An 18,072-nucleotide genomic window follows, 5' to 3' on the forward strand; every position below is an offset into this window, starting at 1 on the left:
GAATATAAATTATTACTTGTTAATTTTCTTGAAATGAATCTGAGAGATTATATGCCATAGCAAATATTCACATGCAAAGTCGAAGGAGAAGAAGAGTAGAGGCGTTTCCCGTCAAAAAGAAGTTCTCGGGACCGGCAGTTTCCTTCCGTTGTACAGAAATACAATTTACTGATAGTGTTGGGTCTGAATATTTACTTCGTTGTAACTTCAACCATGCAGAAAGCGGGTGAAGAAAAACAAACAAACACAGAACTAAGTCATAAAGAGGACGGTCATGCGGTGTTCGATATAATGAAGACGGCAAGACCTCCGGCATGTGGATATCATGGTTTCATTGTGGAATTTTGTATCACGAATTGTGGAATTTGTGTATATCGATTTGGACAAGCATAGAGGTATAGTCAGTTGAATCTTTCAATAAGACGCGAATAAAGGGAGCTTACAGCATCCCGGAAGTAAACTGTCGTAATAAAATCAAAAGAAAGTCTGTTTTCCTCCTTTGCACAATTAACTGCTTGTTGCTTTAGTTATCGTGGTATATGTCACTTATCTTTTTTTTTTAAAGCTAAAGATTAACCAGGATGAATTTTAATGTGGAAATGAGAATTGAAGAATGCTGATCTGTTCATTTGTCCTTGTTTGCTTACTATTCACTCTGTATCAAATGATTCGCGGTTGGAAGTGGATTCAATAAAATGAAATACTCAATAAAAAGACAGCAGCTGCCTGTAAGATTTGTTTTTTCACTATAATGGAAATAACTTCAGTCTGGTAAATCTATATTACGCGTAGTCTGGGGTGCCTGGAAATTGCGTAATAATTTTAGATGACAAGAAAAAAAGCTAAAAGTCACACAGTGGTCTATATGTGACACCCATACATTATCTAAGACGACATTCATGGTATAGTGCACTAACACGTCATGAATAACGTCACAGTGTAGCACATTTTTCTCCATCAGCAATTTGTTTTCAATATCATCAACATCATATATCATAACATCAATTTTATGTTTAGTCATATGGTGCTATGTAGGCCTATCAATGAACAGGTTTTCATTGATGGGTTATATAATAACTTATTTTTGTACACTATTGCACATGTGCAAGAAAAGGTTAACGCATGCGCGTTTCACTCTCCTTTTCCCTTCTTTTTTATATCTACCCCAATGCTACAATCATCCAAAGGTGCAAGTAATGGCTCACGATGATTATCTTCTGTAGCTTTAAGAACCCCGACGAAGAATATTATTATCGGCATTTCAAATGATCCATCCACCTTAACCCCTGGCCCCCACCTTGCAAGTATCCCAAGTATATGACATGGATTACAAGGAATTTCTTCTGTAGCTTTGATAACCACAACCAAGACGGATAATATCGAATGTTAAATATTAGGAAACCCTGTTCATCTCCATCCCCACACCCCAATTATGGAAAACTGTTCATATTTGTCCTTCATCTCGAGTAGGTATGGGCTGCATTTGCATTTGTACTTTGAGCGGCTTTGCCGAGCCCGAGAATCGCCATATTTGGCTAGATCAACACTTCCGTCGTTGCCTCAAAAGATATTCACTTTTGTATGTTTACAAGGTGTCACGGCCCCTCGTTCCACATCTCTTCACTTTGTTGCCGACACGCCGCTCACTAAGGATAGGTACCATGGTGCTAGAAATCTTCGGATATTCCATGTCTTTGACATGGCTTCTCGTCTTGACAATCGCCTTTCTTGTGGTCGTGTTTCTACTGTAAGTATAGGCTAATCAGTCAAGAACATGGGAATGATGTGTTCAAACGCCCTATCCTTTCAATAGACCGTTCCCACATTGGTCCCCTTAAGCCCGCCGCACACTACACGATTTTGCCCCGATTCACCGGTCTTAAGACCTTAAGACTAGAAGTGTGACGTCACAGTCTTGCCATTTTCTAGTCTTACGACTGGGTCTTAGCGCCAGTCGTAGAGATTTGACATGTTGAATCTCTACGACCAGTCGTGAGCTTTCAGCCATTCACAATGCAGCAAAATGCAAACGCACACAGTGCGCACTGCGCGCGCTTTACAGTCGGGTCGTATAGTGTGCGGTGTCCGGTCGTACGACTGGTCTTAAGACCCAGCTTGGCTTAAGACTTTAAGACCAGTCGGATCGTGTAGTGTGCGGTGGCCTTTAGGCTACCTGGGGCCTACACTGCAACGTCTCTTTCATTCAGCGTCCCTTTATTGTGATGTGTGCTATGCTATACCTTATTGTGAAATGTTTGGTGGTGTAGACAATTGAGCATATACTGCATATCGATTGTCAGTCACACACGATTAGATGACCGACTGTTACGCTTTAGTTTCATATATCAATTCACTGCTTACCATTATATTTCATATAGGCTGTCCGAGAGTGTCGTAAATAGGCATAATGATTTTCACTACTGCAAGCCATAATGGTCAAACCAATGCCACCCGAGCGTTAATTACATTGTAGTAGTAGTATATAGCTCACGGAAGTAACGAATGCTGTAAGCCATAATATAGGTGTGTGGTGCATAATGATAAGAGCAAGCCTTGAACGCGTAGAATTTGTTGAAAATGATGGCTGGATTAGATATCTGCCTATAGTCTGCTGACATGAATGAGATAAAGGTGTATACATAGCGTATTACTTTTCTTGAGAAAATAAAAGTGATTTAACAGTTATGATTAAGACCGCATGTTCACAGGGAGTCTGCTAACCAAGATCCTGTAGTAAAGAGTGCAGCTGCAGTTTAAAAATAATATTTCCCATTCAACGTCAAACACGAGTAACAGGACGTTACTATGGTAATCTCACATTCGGCAACACTGAATGATACCGGGCCAGGGAGGTCCATCCTAAACACGCACTCTCATGTTTTACTCCTACAAGTAAAGGCACAGGGATGTTTTGACTCGTTGGGACTAGCATCATGCTTACTTAGGTTTTATAGATATCGTCATAATTATGATGATGATGATAATGATAATAAGAATGATAATTATGATAATAATAATAATGATAATAATAATGATAATAATGATAATAATAATAACATACTTTATCTAGGGTAGCCTCTTCAGTATTGACATTGTTGTACCAGAGGGCCTGCCATTATTACAAGTGTATAAATACCCTTCCAATGCCAGGTAGGCCTATATACCCACTTACACACCTGGGTCGAGAGGGACATGATAGGCAAAAACAGCTTGCCCGAGAACATAACTAGTATACTGAATTCGAACTCGGGTCACCCAACTGAAAGTCAGGTACCTTGTCCACTATAATAATGCCACAGTGTCCCCGAATTAAGGGTTTCTGCTATCAATCTAATCAATTTTAACACTTTCCGTTTGATTTCATCAGGTACGATACATGGTGCCACACCTACTGGCGACGGAAGGGCGTGGTCTACCATCCCGCACTACCCATTATTGGTAGTCTAGAGTTCAGCATGGTAATTATCAGAGAACATAATGGTATAAATCGAAAGTCAGCAATCAAGTGTCTGGTTGTTTGTTTGTTTTCTAGCATCCGCTATACTATCTATTCTATCTGTTATCATACGGGGCGTGATAGTATCGACTGAAACGTATACATGCATACTGTTGCACATTTTAATTGTATTTTTTCAGCTTCTCATTTTAAGAAGAAGCTTATCAGTTAGGGAAAAAAAAAGAAAATACAACGTAAATGTAGAATGAAATAGCCTGATTAGTCACAGTATAAGCGGATGCCCTGGTTACGCGGCATGTTTTGACATACGGCATTGAACCCACCTGTAAAGAGATCTAATGTTAAGAGGTACAAAGTCAAAGAAAATGAAACATGAATAACATCACTCCCAATATCATAATTTACTTATATAGCTACAAGTTACAAAAACTTTTTTTTTCTAAATTCACCACCCTTTGTTTCTTTTCCAGGGTGAAACAACCGGTCAGTTTAGTCGAATACTGAGCCATTTCATTTGTCAACTTGAGATGCATAATTCATGCCTGCATGTGGAATATTTAAGGGTTTACGGTAACAGACTTCTAACCCACCAGTAGAAAAAGTTGATGGTTGGAAACCGAGCAGAAGTACCACTTTGTTATTTTCTTTGATATTTCCCTCTTGTTCATTCTCAGGGAGTTCCAGAAGTTTTCACCTTCTTAGCAAAGAAATATGGCCGAGTTTACGGGTATGTACTATTATTTGCCGTCCAATTACTTGAACATAATCGTCGTAAGTATGATGAGATAATGCAAATAATGATATTCATGTTGATAATGATGATCATTTTGATAGCGGTAAGGTCGTCATGTGCATTTGAAAGATATCATGGATATCATAATTTGGACATTGAATGGCTCAATCGTTGATTTTGGAGCTGATAATTTTATCTGTTAATTAAAGAGTAGAGGACAGTCATAAAGTCAGACAACTAACATTTTGCATGGACGATATAAGTGCCAAAGGTACACATGATAGTGAATGTTCAAACAATTAATACCACAAGCATAGTGTTGACTGACAATTGCTGAAATGGCAACACACGTTGTAAATAATTACGTCACAGCGTGTGATGCTGTATTGAGGTAATGGTTTTTTTTTTTTATTTGCAATGCCATATTAGTCCTGCGACCATTAACCCCTTTTCATATCACAGAATCTACGCCCCTCGAATACCCATGCTGGTGGTTGGAGATCCCGATATGCTTAGACTTATCATGGTGAAAAACTTCAGCAATTTCCACAATAGACTGGTAAGAACGGATCAAAGCTTTCACACACGAATTCTCCGTAATGACTTCGTGAACGAGTTACTGGTCACTCACTGAGTATTGCATTGTTCCTTGCTTATTGTATTGTTCATACCTGTCATTGTTAAACCGTGTATATATGCGACTTAATAACAACATATATCACGTATATCGTATATCACACTTATATCTGTTTACATAAGATGTTTGTTATATGAATCAGCATCAGCTATAATAGAGAAAAGAAAATTATGATCAGCGAGTATTTTCTGAGACCAAATATTTATCAGTCACTCAGCCTACACATAAGAGTAGTATATGATTATGTCATCACCAACTGAGGCATTGGACACATCTCTGTGTTGACAGGATTTTGCACTGAATAACAGAGAACTGCGACAGGCACTCCCCTCGCTTGAGGACGAACGATGGCGCGAGGTACGCAATCTACTCACCCCGACCTTCAGCGCAGCCAAGATGAGGCAGGTGAGATTCCTTTGGCCCTCCGCTACAGTTAAAAACACAGACACAGACACAGACACAGACACAGACACAGACACAGACACAGACACAAACACAAACACCGACATCGACACCGACACAGACACAGACACAGACACAAACACCGACATCGACACCGACACCGACACAGACACAGACACAGACACAGACACAGACACAGACACAAACACCGACATCGACACAGACACAGACACAGACACGGACACGGAGACAGATAATGATAATGATAATGATGATGAATAACATCTAGCGTTTAATACTGATGTTTCTAAGCGCATCAATCCGGAAAAAGAAAAGAAAATATAACATAAAAGTAAAATACAGCATTATGTACATATTATGATACAACGACAGCAACAACAACAACAACAGCATAATTAAGGTTGTGTAAACAGATAAGTTTTCAACATTTTCAGCATTACGAATATAAAGAGGGAGTTTCTTCCAAAGAAGTGGGGAAATAACAGAAAAGTCCCTATCACCAGAACGGGTGCAGATGCGGGGACCACATGATAACTGGCGAGTGGAGGAAGAACGGAGAGAACGAGTTGAAGTGGAGGAGCGGAAGGAAATTAAGTCTTTAAGATAAGATGGGGCAAGATTATTGCATATCTTGTAAACAATGAGGAGGATTTTAAAGGTGATACGTTGATGAATGGGGAGCCAGTGGAGGGATTGGAGAACTGGAGTAATGTGGTCAGATCTTTTTGTAAGGGTGACAAGCCTAGCAGCTGTACAGACACAGACATGCACATACATAGACACAGGCACAGGTACACACAGAGACATACTAACATATGGATGTGTCCACACAGTGCCCTATCATACTCATCCATATAAGCATATAAATTCGTAAATAGGCCAACATGTATGTAAATACAATTACGTAATAATTTCGCATCATCCAAGACTAAAAAGGGAGCACCTGATGAGGATGAACCTTCTAAGGACCACATCCCAGAAATACTTTGGGTATTTTCTGCAAATCAAAGAATGTAACACTAAAGTGAACATACCAGTAGCTCTCTGAAGACACTTTGTAAATGCAGTCAACATCCTCTGAGTCGAATCTAAACAAACCGAAATCAATACTTTGTCTTACCAGAATTAAGACTTCTGCGATAGAATTAGCGTATGTTCATCATGTTTACATCCATCCGAGTTAGAAATGTCTTCCACTTAGCTAATTATTTTTTCGACTTTTGCGAGGTCGACTTAAGCGAGACAAGACAAATCTGTGAAATTAAATTCTGTCATGGCTGCTGCACCGTCACCAATGTGCACTGTCAACGAACAATAAACCATTTAATGTTGCTCAATCTTCTAACAAACAATACACAAATAGAGAGGCATGAGCAAATAGCACCATGACAAGCATAATTCTGGGTAAATGGCACGAAAAAAGTTTAAACATGATTGTGTCAACGTTCTGAATTTCAAGATGTCCAATTTGGTGAACAAGGCCGCTGACAAACTCATGGAGCACATTGGGTCTCAGCAGGAGAAAGACGGCTACATCGAGTGCAAAAGGTAATAATAACTGTCTGCATAGTGCAGGGACATGCTCCAAAAGGCCTGAATTTCCATCTCATCGGTTGAGAATAATAAGGGTGTTAAGTTGCCACAAAAGCCATAGTGTTCGCGGCACCTAAGAGTCTGTAGTTTTGACCAATGTCACAATGTCTTGAAAGCACATGAGAATTTAGAGTTTCGTTCGTTCTGTAGATAATATCTATATCATAATGGTAACATAATGTCATACCCTAATTGTTCCGAAACTGAAAACCCATCTCAGAAATGTTACGGTATAATAGACTAGTATGCGATATTATATTTTAGAACTATGGATTGAGGATTGTTTTCATTAATATTTGAAACAAGAATTATCATTTTGCAACGCCGCAGGTGATGATCATAAATTAAAAGATATATAAAAAGGAACCTATTTTTTATCTTAATGGGCATGAAAACAAGGCGTGAAATAAGCGGTACTCATTTATGTGAGAGTGGCACATATCTGAAAGATAACAACGAAACCTATTTAAGGCCAATCGTTATCAATTAGTAAAAAGATATCCCCCAAAATGTAAATTACTTCATTTATGCAGGCTCACAACAAAACATTGCAAATTACATGGCGATTGTAAGTGATATCCTTTTGTCTTTTAAGTCTGAGGATTGCATTGAAAACATTATCGGAATGCCAGCTTCGAATTACGTTAGTTTTGTTTAATTTCATGTCATTTATTTATGTCTTCACGAGTAAAAAAAAAGAATGCAGACCAATACCTGACATTCAAAGGGGGTGCAATACATCTTGATCAAAAATCATTATACAACGATAAAAACATGAAAATTCATTTCTTTGTCAAGTAACGAACAATACAAGATGAAATAAACTATGCTGCTTGTTTACAGTCCCAGATGATTAAGATAAACATCCTGTGAACATTCTCTCACCTTGTAATTTTGAGAAATTGTAAATTTGCGCTTTTCCAGTGGCAAGTCGATAACCATGAACTTTATTCCTTGATGCTGGTGCGACAGTGTCTTCGGGTCGTTCGTGATGGACGTCATTGGAAGCTGTGCATTCGGCTTAGACGTGGATTCTCAGGCCAACCCCAATGACCCTTTCGTGGCCCACGCCAGGCGAGCCTTCACCTTCGATACGAAAAGTCCTCTAGTCGCTCTCTCAAGTAAGATATCCTGTAGTAGAATTTTATCCGTCACGACCAAACCTTTCACTCCTTTCTAATTGCTATGTATTTTTAGTATGTCTACCATATCCATGTACATGTATCCAGTATGTAGCTAAGTTTATTGCTGTATGTATGTGTGCATTCTATGTATGTATCGATGTAATGTGTATGCATGCAAACAAAACAAAATTTCCACAAGTGGACAATAAAGTAGAATTGAATTGAATTGAATTGAATTGAATTGAATTGAATTGAATTGAATTGAACTGAATTTAAATTGAATTGAATGGAATTAAATTGAACCTTGAAAGACGCAATCGACATCGCTTCACTGTGGCAATGACAGATTAAGAACTAATTTGTAACAGAGTTATACAGTACAGTACTTACCTAGGATTATGACAGTAAGCATTAGTCAATTATTGAACCGTGCATGGTGCTGATATCAGATTTTTTCAGGTAATCATATCCTAAGAGTTTTAGCCTTCAACTTTTGACTGATCTGCTCATTGAGCATGCTGTTGCTTTCACTGAAAATAACGAGGATTGCATCGCATCGCAATTGACTGACAAATTGCCCCTCATCGACATAAATAACCGATGGATATTTAGTGTTTTGAGTTAATAGCCATAATTGAAATCATGAGGGGTGGGATCCAATTAAAGTATGATAATGATGATAACAATTTTAATGATAATGATCATCACTAATAATGCTATACATGTACTACTACTACTACTACTACTGATACTAATGATAATGATATAATAATGATAATAATAATAATAATGATAACACTGATGATTCCAATAATTTTGATAATGATAATAAAAGAGTAGAAGCATGAATTTATTAAATGGCTAATTGGAATACAAGAGATCCACAATGCAGTTGATATGTTATCATACACAATGCACCATAAAGACTATTATAAACAGTGATAAACCATTTGCTACTTCTTTTTTGTTACTGATACATCCTTTCGTCTTGACCATTGGAAACATATATGATATGCTTTAATATACTTTGTAATTTGTTGAAAGTTTGGGCTCGACTCCGGCAAGCTTTTGGAGCTGTTCTGGGCAACTTTTGTCACGATGCTTGAGATTTGAAGACGTTATCGTAAAATCATACAAAATTATAACATCTATATTCGTACGTAACTGATGGTATCCTGCGTCAATCATGCTCTCTCTTTCCCCACCCCCACCCCCTCACACACACACACACACACACACACACACACTCACACACACACACACACATCTGATATTCCTTATAATCTTCTCGTATTTCCCTCCACAGGTTTATTTCCTGCACTGGGAGAAATTTTCAACCTCCTAGGAATCGTGAGGTTCATTCCTAAGGACGTAGTGGCATTTTTCGCCGACATCACGAAGAAAACTGTGGCCCTTAGGAAGTCGGCCCCTCGAAGCGACAAAGGCAAGGTAGGTGAGGGTCACACAGACTCACTTCAGTTATTTTGTGTGTAATTATCTAGAGCTCTGTTCACCGTCCATATGAATGTAAATATAGATATAGAAAAGAGATTCATTAACCTTGTTTTTCGTTTGTATTTTCTCTTTTTAGAGGTATATATTAAAGGAATATATGGTTGTGCATTTTGTCATGTCCTGTCTCAGAGTATAGTTTGGTGTTATAAGTATAGTATTATTTTGTTATCATTATTTCCATTCGTATTGATGGTTGTTGCTGTTGCCGTTAAGACATCATTAACGTTTTGACCATGTAGTCTTTAAAGCATATAGGTTATTCGTAATCATTGTGCACCTGTTTTAAATGATTTTCTCAACGATATGGCATCAGTTTTAACTGGTGAAATTGATACAAATTGAGGAATACGAAGGAGGCGGTGACATATTCCATCTCGTGAAAGTTATTTAGCTTTGCGTGTTGTCACAACAGTTCATACTGACGATCACACGAGATATGCCCCGATAATGTTAGTACGAAGATTATGTGATTGTTATCATACCCAGTATAATTGTGAATATGTTTTGTTTCTGAATTCAGCATGTGTAGCGATCGACGTATTTGTGCGACAGGTTGGATACCGTTATGCTACCTGCCCAGTGTACATAGTAAAACGTTACTGAAGTATAAATGAATAAACCAATTTGAAAAGAATGGCAGAAAATTGACTTTGTATGCATAATTCATCACTCTTATAGATTTCGGATCGTAGATATGATTCCAAGAAGAGTAAATGTTTCCTTTATCCCCTTTTGCTGGACAGTCGGTCGACTTTTTGCAGCTTATGATCGATGCACAATCTTCTGACAAGGGAAAAGTAACCGAAACGAAAGACGAAGGAGACAAGGATGACATCCATGCCGATATCGAACGTCACCACGACGTCGACTTCCACACGAAGACTCTCTCGAAGAACGTTCAGCTCACAGACACGGAACTTGTCGGTCAGGTGGGTGTGTCCGTCACGTCAGGCGTGACGTCAGGCGCAGACAGTCTGCTCTGTCTGCTCAGTCGATTCTGGCGACAGACGTGAGCAGCGTCCTTACACACACATACACACATACACAAACAAACCACCTTGAAAGTAGTAGAATCGGCATACACGTTGTTATGGCACGTCAAACAGTTATCGGGAGTATTCTACCGATATCATCGGTGGGAAATAATTTTTGTCTTTTTAAATGAGTGTATTTCCTGTCAAGCTATTAGGACTACCTGTCTCTCACTGCATGGTAGTATACAAGGTGTTTGTTATGGTTAGGGCAAGGGGGTCTCGAGTAATTTGGCAAATGTGAATGTGGAAAACAGACAGAATGCAATTTATCGCTTCTTTGCTAATGACCCACTATTTGATTGCAAGACCTTTCGACTATACCAATATTAGGAGCAACATTATACAAGGACAGATTGAAATGTATATAATGGGCGTCAATAGAGCCAATAAGAGTTTAAATATCAAACTTATATCAAATGTATACAAAAAATCATTCAATCATTGGTAGTCAAAGCAACATAGGCCCTAATGGGGATCCTCACTTCTTTGTACGAGAGTAGTCAGTTTAGCACACATTAAAGGGTACTGAACCGTTAGAATGATCAGGAAAAGAAAAATGCCATTCAGTTTGAATAACTTTTTCAGGCAATAATATTCTTCACTGCTGGATACGAGACTACCAACACCTTGCTGGGGTTCGTCTTCTATCTCCTCTCCACTCATCTCGAGGTTCAAGAAAAGTTGATCGAGGAGGTCGATGAGATGACGCCCTCTCGTGACTCGGTAGGCTACACGTCCATAGCCACCATGCCTTACCTGGATCAGGTGGTGTGTGAGACTTTACGAATCTACCCTCCTGCTGCTGTGTAAGTACACCTGATTAAACCTAATTTGCTCTCACCTGGATCAGTTACGGCACCGACATACCTGGATAAAGTTATTATGCCCTCTTCGACAGAATGTAAACCCAACCTCCCACCTGGGGATCCACCCCAAAAATAAATAAACTTCAAAAGAAAGAGAAAATATTCCCTGCAGAATGATAAAAATGACAAAAATTAGAAAAGAAATAAGGAAGATATGATATTTTGAAATTTTACCCGTAAAAAACTGGTGTAAAAGTCGATGACCGGGGTTGAGGAGTACTAGAACAGTTTCTTTTGTCGAACTCTTTTTGCCAATGAAATGTCAAAATATGCATATCATGGAAATGTTTTCCATGAAGAAATAACAGCGTTTACAAATTAACCGAGCATATTCATTTCATACACGTTATTCGTATATTTGGTATATTTGTGCATTTATTGTTTTGGTGATAAGCGCAATATTTAACGCTTGTATACCGCCTCCTCTGTATCAATAAAAAAAAGCATCGGCATCACGCACCCACGTTCAGCATAGACTGGCATTTATTACAATTTGTCCCAGGTAAATTCTTAGTACGCCTGCTCTATTCCGCCTTAATTGCCATAATATCATGACATTTCTAATCTGTACTGGTGTTCATGTATGCGTGTGTGATTCCATCATTGCATGATGTACTACAGGATCAATCGGCGGTGCACCGAAAGTTTTACCTATAACGGAATGACGATCGAACCAGGCGTGGTTATCTTCATTCCTGTCTACAACATACACCACGACGAGAAGTACTGGCCTGACCCAGAGAAATTTGACCCGGACAGGTAACAAAACTTAAAATTTTTAAATTGTCTCTCATGATGAGTAAGCGTACTGTAATTGAAGCTATGGAGAGCGATGGAATTCAGCTGGTTATGGCTCACATGCCTAACTCTGAGTTGAAACCCTATCTTACTGAAATTGAAATTGGATTTATTTTTCATAATTTTATGTAAATTAAATTGATTCAATCGCGCGTCGGCCTATGAACATGAATGGAACTTTTTATCAAAGATGACTTTCTAATCATTGTTTTAATCAGTGTTTCTTTTTATCTTATCAATATCGATGTCTTTAAGTACATCACTTTTTTTCTTCGCATTGTTGTGTGTTGAATTTAATCACGCTTATTCTGTTACGGTATTCTCGAATCAACATAAAATGCGTATTGCAAATACAGGAACGACAGCAATTAAGAGGTTGAAGAGATTCATGTTTACAAGTCATTTCAGGTACATATTGACGATAGGGAATTTTAGCTATAAAAATCTATGAAACTTCTTCTTTCACACGTGGAATGAACCAGAGTGGTTCTTAACAACTGACTGAATAAATTCAACTGTCATGAATATGCACTGATCAAGAAAATCTCGAGATTTTGCTGATGATGTTTTTGAAGTTTTACTTCTTTATTGTTTTTTTTTAGCTAAAATACTATTCTTTGTCACTTTTTTTTTCAAAGTATATTTCACACTGTATTTCGCTGCCAATACATCGATGTATTCTTCTGTCTTCAGATTCAGTAAAGTAGAAAAAGATAAGCGCCACCCTTTCGCCTGGCTGCCGTTCGGAGCGGGTCCACACAACTGCATCGGTATGAGGTTTGCTCTCATGGAAGCTAAGATGGCGATCGCTCGGCTCCTCCAGGAGTACCGATTCGAGACGTGTCCACAGACAGAGGTATTTGGAGCTCGCAGGCCAAAGTAGCTAAGGCATATCTTTGCCAGCTTTGAAAACAAATCATCTGATGTAACATATCTTTAATGGATGCAATTTCATTGTTTTTGCCTTTGCCGCAGTAACTTTGCCTCTTGAGCAGGCGTTTACTTGCGCGAGTCCCTGAATAATTTTTATCATCACAAATAATGTCCGTACTGCTATTCAAAACATTGGATACAAAGTTAAAGTCGAGTGTACAGCAAGTTTTCAAAAGGATTTACGTAGCTTATGTTGTTAGTTCATGTGTAGCATCATTCCCTCCCCCCCCCCCAAAAAAAAAATCAAAATCAAAATTAAAAGGATAGCGATTAACTCAACAACGAGTATTCATATGACATTAATTTTTACACTGGAAAGCCTCAAATACAGATGAATTTTTTAAAGGAATTATATGTTTTCCTTTTAGGGCATTTTCTGACATACCTCAATACCACAATAAAAGTTATGGAACGCTTCCCAAAGGACCATCGCACATTGTGATGACACTACGAATAAAAAATGTATTAAATCCTATACAGCCGTTATGGGGCAATCCCCTCACCACTTTTATCTATAAAGCCTACACATCAATGCTACTGTATGGACGTCATGCAAGAAATCAGTTTTGTCCTCTTTCTTTCTTTCTGTCTGTCTATCTTTCTTTCTTTTTATTTTTCAGATTCCCCCTAAGCTCGGTGATAACGGCCTTCTGTCACCGCCCAATGGGGTCAGTCTTCGCATCGTCACACGCACTGACGCCGTCAACTGATTTTAATGCGCTGCAGTTATTCATTTGGACCAGGGTGGTGGAAGAGGTTCCACCTCCCTGTCTCTCTTCCACCTCCCTGATCTGGACTATTCTCGAGTACTCAAATGAGTACCAACGCCGAAGAAATGAACACTTACAACATGATATCCCATCACAGAGATTTTTTTTAGAAACGTTTAAACTGTGTAAAATACACGAATAATTAATGTGTTTTCAACGTGGTGTAACATTTAAGGTGTTATTTCGTGCAAACAAAATTGTTTCATTTCTATCCTATAATCTTCTTCTTCTTTTCTTTTAAAGCGTAGTGAAAGTTCAATTGCTCAAATTCACTATACTTGTCGTCAGAAGCCCTCTACGGCAAAGCGTTGTTGCCAAACTCTTTTTTTTCTAATCAAAGACTGAATAAACGTTCGAAATGTTCGCGTTCTTTGATGGGATGGATACTGTATGGGAATTTAATACAAAAATTTTCTTTCACTCTTTGTTTTAGTTTCTGCCAAGTAAAGGATACTAGTATGATCCGGAAGAATCTGTTTTATATAAAGTTGTGAAGCTTTAGCACGCAACGCTGTCGGAAGCTGGACGTTTTAGGTTTCAGTTGCTGATATTTACCATGCATAGTCTGGATTGATTTAGTTGTTGTTCAATTGTTTTAGTTTACATAGTGTCAAATCAATATGTAGGTTGCTTAATGTTAAACGCAATAAGATGCACGTGCAACCAAAGCGTACAGGTGGCAAGGTTATGCTAGTAGCAAGCAGTGAGTAATAGAACTGAATATGAGAAACTGAAAATAAAGACGTGATGAGTTCTATAGAAGTAGTTGCCATTTTGAATACGCAAGAAACTGTCTCTGCCAAAAGTGTATAGTGATGCAAGACACCTTTCTTATAGAATACGGTACAAAGGAAATGAAGTTCAAACAGTTCCTAATATTGCCCGCTTAATCTAGGATGAACGATGATATTGGTAATATCGTCGGATTATTATCTGTGTGTGTGTGTGTGTGTCACCCACCTACCGTTCCATTTTATTCATCATGTTGTACTTAAGTTTTTTTTTTCCTTTGTGTATGAGATGTGTCTTATGCTCTTAGTTTGTGTGTGTGCATGTCCTTATGCCAATGTATGGAGTATATAGCCTTGGTGTGTTGACGTTGTTTGTTTTCCATGTTGCGTATACCTTGATCTTTCAGAAACTGTTGTTTTCTATATCATTTTCTCTTGATTTATCACTTGAAGCAGAAAACAAACCACGTGTCTTTTGGGGTTTTTTTAATTTTAATTTTTTGTAAAAGCGTTATTTCAGGTATATTTACAGTGTTCTTCCAGTAAATAGATGATGTAACTTTATTCGTATAAATCAAATTAAGATTTTTGGATTTTTCTTTCGAGCAATGGTATGACTATTCTGCCCAAGGATCACGTGACAAAGACCATAAAACAAGACAAAAAGACACTTTTAATTACATCACTTTTGTGTCAATAATTGGTCAAAATTTTTTTCCCGTAGCCCTTAATATCCTTCAAGAAACAACGGAGGTAAACAAAACAAAAAATAGTAAAAAGAAATGGCGTTCCTAAATATTGGGCGGAAATTCCTCTCATATAAGTTATTATTAGATTTTCAGAAGTGATACTGTTTTGTTTGACAATATTGTGGAAAATCCTTCCACACTGCGTAAAGAGGTGCGCCGGTCATTGTAGTTGCCCAGTGTTTAAATTTCGAATACAAGCATTGTTCAATGAATGTCTCATACATACACACATTCTGCTGCTTGTTGCTCTTTGAAACTTTTTCAAATAAAAGTGTCGCCAGCTCTACAATGTCTCCATGTCTCTATGTTTCCTTGAAGTTGGAACATTCTTGTCTACGCTCTAATCAAAGATAAACACGGAGAAAAGAGAGAGTCTGTTTAACCCCTTGGAGAAGAGTAAAAAAAAAACAGCGTGCAGAAATCCATCGTTTATCACGCAACATCCAGTGTCATGTCTTTATATCATTTTTAGCATGAGATTTCAACATACATCAAAACACTGAACTCAACTTAAGTGACGGATGAAAAAAAAAATGGTGACTGTCATATTTATTCATAAACGTATTGCCCACAAGAAACAAGTGGGCTTTTTACAAACCCTAGTATTGATTTCAGAATCTTGTAGCCGATGAATAAAACATACATCTAGTACAACTTTTCGAATATTCAGTTCTTCAAGGGAATGACGCATTTGAATGAGTTCCAACACCCGTGTTCATTGAGTTATGCATCAATCGGTTTCTTTTTATTTTATTTTTTGGGGGGTGGAGATGGGGAGGTAAGGCGTTAATTGATAGATACACGCATAGAAAAATAAAAATACTTACTCAACATAGAAAATAAAGAAATCATGTCTCATCATAAAGATGGGATGTGTACCCGACATTGATATGAATTTGTTAGATTTTTGTTTAAAACATCAAACACCATTTATTGAAATACAAAATATCCTTATTGCCTATACAAAAAAAAGGTTTATCTCTTTAACACCATTCCTTTGCAAACCATTTTTTTTCTTTTGTGTAAGGGCATCTTGATCAGCGCGATGACATTAATCAAATTTATTCATAGATATCCTTTCTTCCCCGTTGTATAATTACAGCGAAGAGGAGAGTACGTGCGATGATTAAAGTTTATGTGTGGAAATGTTGCTCGTAATATCAGTAATCAAATGTAGAAAATACCGATTGTGACTGATATGAAACAGTCGATAGTGTTTACATCAACCCACTTTAAATACGACATATTCATTCATGAATTATATTCTATACAAAATGGATATGGATGTCCACGCCAGTTGGGACATAAAACTCGTCAGTTATTATATCCTCACTCCAATCCCCCTCCCCTTCTTTTAAACTCAGTTTCTCTCATTATCCTATCCCTTCAAATGTTTAATAGGAAATACAGAGAAAGAGGGGGGGGGGGGAGAAAATAAGCAGTTTTCCGAAATTCGTCAAATGGATGAGAATCCGTGTCAGGTGGACCGTGACAGAGGACAAGTACAGGAAAGTTCGTTGATCTTTGATCACTAAAGCGAGTTTGAAGAAACAGGCACCACACTTCAAATTAATGAATTCCTGCGTCGAGTTGTTTTAACTGATTGAAAAAAATGCCTTTCATCGACGTAAGTAAGCACCGATTATAGTGATGCAGTATAGAAGCCATCATGATATACAGGGTTCGAACGTACTTGAGTTTGATCTAACCCAAGTATGTAGGCCTATCCAACTCAGGATCCAACCTGAGTATGTCTGCCCGTGTTAAGTTTTGTTTTTGTATTTCCTTGCCATAGTTATACTGCTATAAAACACCGACTACAATGGGTGATTATATACTTACGCCGATGGAGGGCAATATGACAATCAGTTGCAAGAAAATACCACTGTTCTTCGTATATCATTTTGATCTTTGTATTACAATTTAATCGAATTGCAACTTATACCCCTTTCCCGCTGAAGGAAATCTTCCCCGGGGGCACCCGGGGGCACCCGGGTAACCCCGCAGTGTGAAAGGAAGGTTGAGTTCACGCAGTTGAACCCTGGGCATAACGTTCAATACCTTTAATCGACGTAATAATAGTACACTGGCTGATGCAACCCCGCGGTGGAATGGAGCAATGCGTTTGAGTATAATAGACCTGCGTCGTACCTCCGCGAGCAGTTGAGGACATTGAACGACGCCTTCAAGCAACGGGTGAAGATAAAATAGAACACCTCTACTTTGGAAGCTGTGTTGTATAGCTGCAGAGCACGACTTGCTCCAACCAAGGAGGTACTAAACGAGCCGAGTATACTTCCTTTCTATAACCAGAGTGAGATGTTTTCTGTCTACACGGTGCGACCGGAATTAAAGGGAAGGTAAACCCCAAGAGCAATGTGGATTGAGTGAAAGCAGCAGCATTAGTAGAACACATCAGTGAAAGTTTGAGGAAAATCGGACAATCGATGCAAAAGTTATGAATTTTTAAAGTTTTTATGTTGGAACTGCTGGATGAGGAGACTACTAGAGGTTATGACGTATGAGTGGACAACAATACCAAGAAAATATAAAGAAAATTCTGCAAAAATCCATTTTTCATGAAAATTACAAATTCCATCAACTTGATATTGACATATGTTAAGGGTAGCAATTATTCTTCCTGCTTTCTGAAAGCGGTTGGTCCATTGCTCTTTCATAATTCTAGAAAAGTGAATTTTTGTTGAATTT

At 38.2% G+C, this 18,072-nt stretch overlaps 1 protein-coding gene across 1 annotated transcript; it reads left to right on the forward strand.

Moving 5' to 3' along the window:
- Nucleotides 1-1,628: 1,628 nt before the first annotated feature.
- LOC139742131 (cytochrome P450 3A24-like) lies at nt 1,629-13,823 on the forward strand. The gene is made up of 13 exons (XM_071652698.1): nt 1,629-1,747; nt 3,368-3,458; nt 4,132-4,184; nt 4,653-4,749; nt 5,116-5,232; nt 6,710-6,798; nt 7,816-7,964; nt 9,274-9,416; nt 10,226-10,411; nt 11,102-11,322; nt 12,004-12,141; nt 12,874-13,036; nt 13,734-13,823. The coding sequence occupies exons 1-13, from the start codon at nt 1,662-1,664 to the stop codon at nt 13,821-13,823; spliced, it is 1,623 nt and encodes a 540-aa protein (XP_071508799.1). The 5' UTR covers nt 1,629-1,661.
- The last annotated feature ends 4,249 nt before the right edge of the window (nt 13,824-18,072 follow it).

The sequence above is a fragment of the Diadema antillarum genome, unplaced genomic scaffold, assembly GCF_040938485.1.
Source record: "Diadema antillarum isolate AM-2024a unplaced genomic scaffold, OU_Dant_1.0 seq00000981_RagTag, whole genome shotgun sequence".
In the NCBI taxonomy this organism is placed as follows: domain Eukaryota; kingdom Metazoa; phylum Echinodermata; class Echinoidea; order Diadematoida; family Diadematidae; genus Diadema; species Diadema antillarum.

Excerpts from the sequence above, each read along its gene's own strand:
- LOC139742131 (XM_071652698.1), top strand. The coding sequence starts at position 1,662 with ATGGTGCTAGAAATCTTCGGATATTCCATGTCTTTGACATGGCTTCTC. Across the intron at positions 4,185-4,652 it reads AAATATGGCCGAGTTTACGG|AATCTACGCCCCTCGAATAC; the intron begins GTATGTACTATT and ends TTCATATCACAG. Across the intron at positions 6,799-7,815 it reads GGCTACATCGAGTGCAAAAG|TGTCTTCGGGTCGTTCGTGA; the intron begins GTAATAATAACT and ends CTGGTGCGACAG.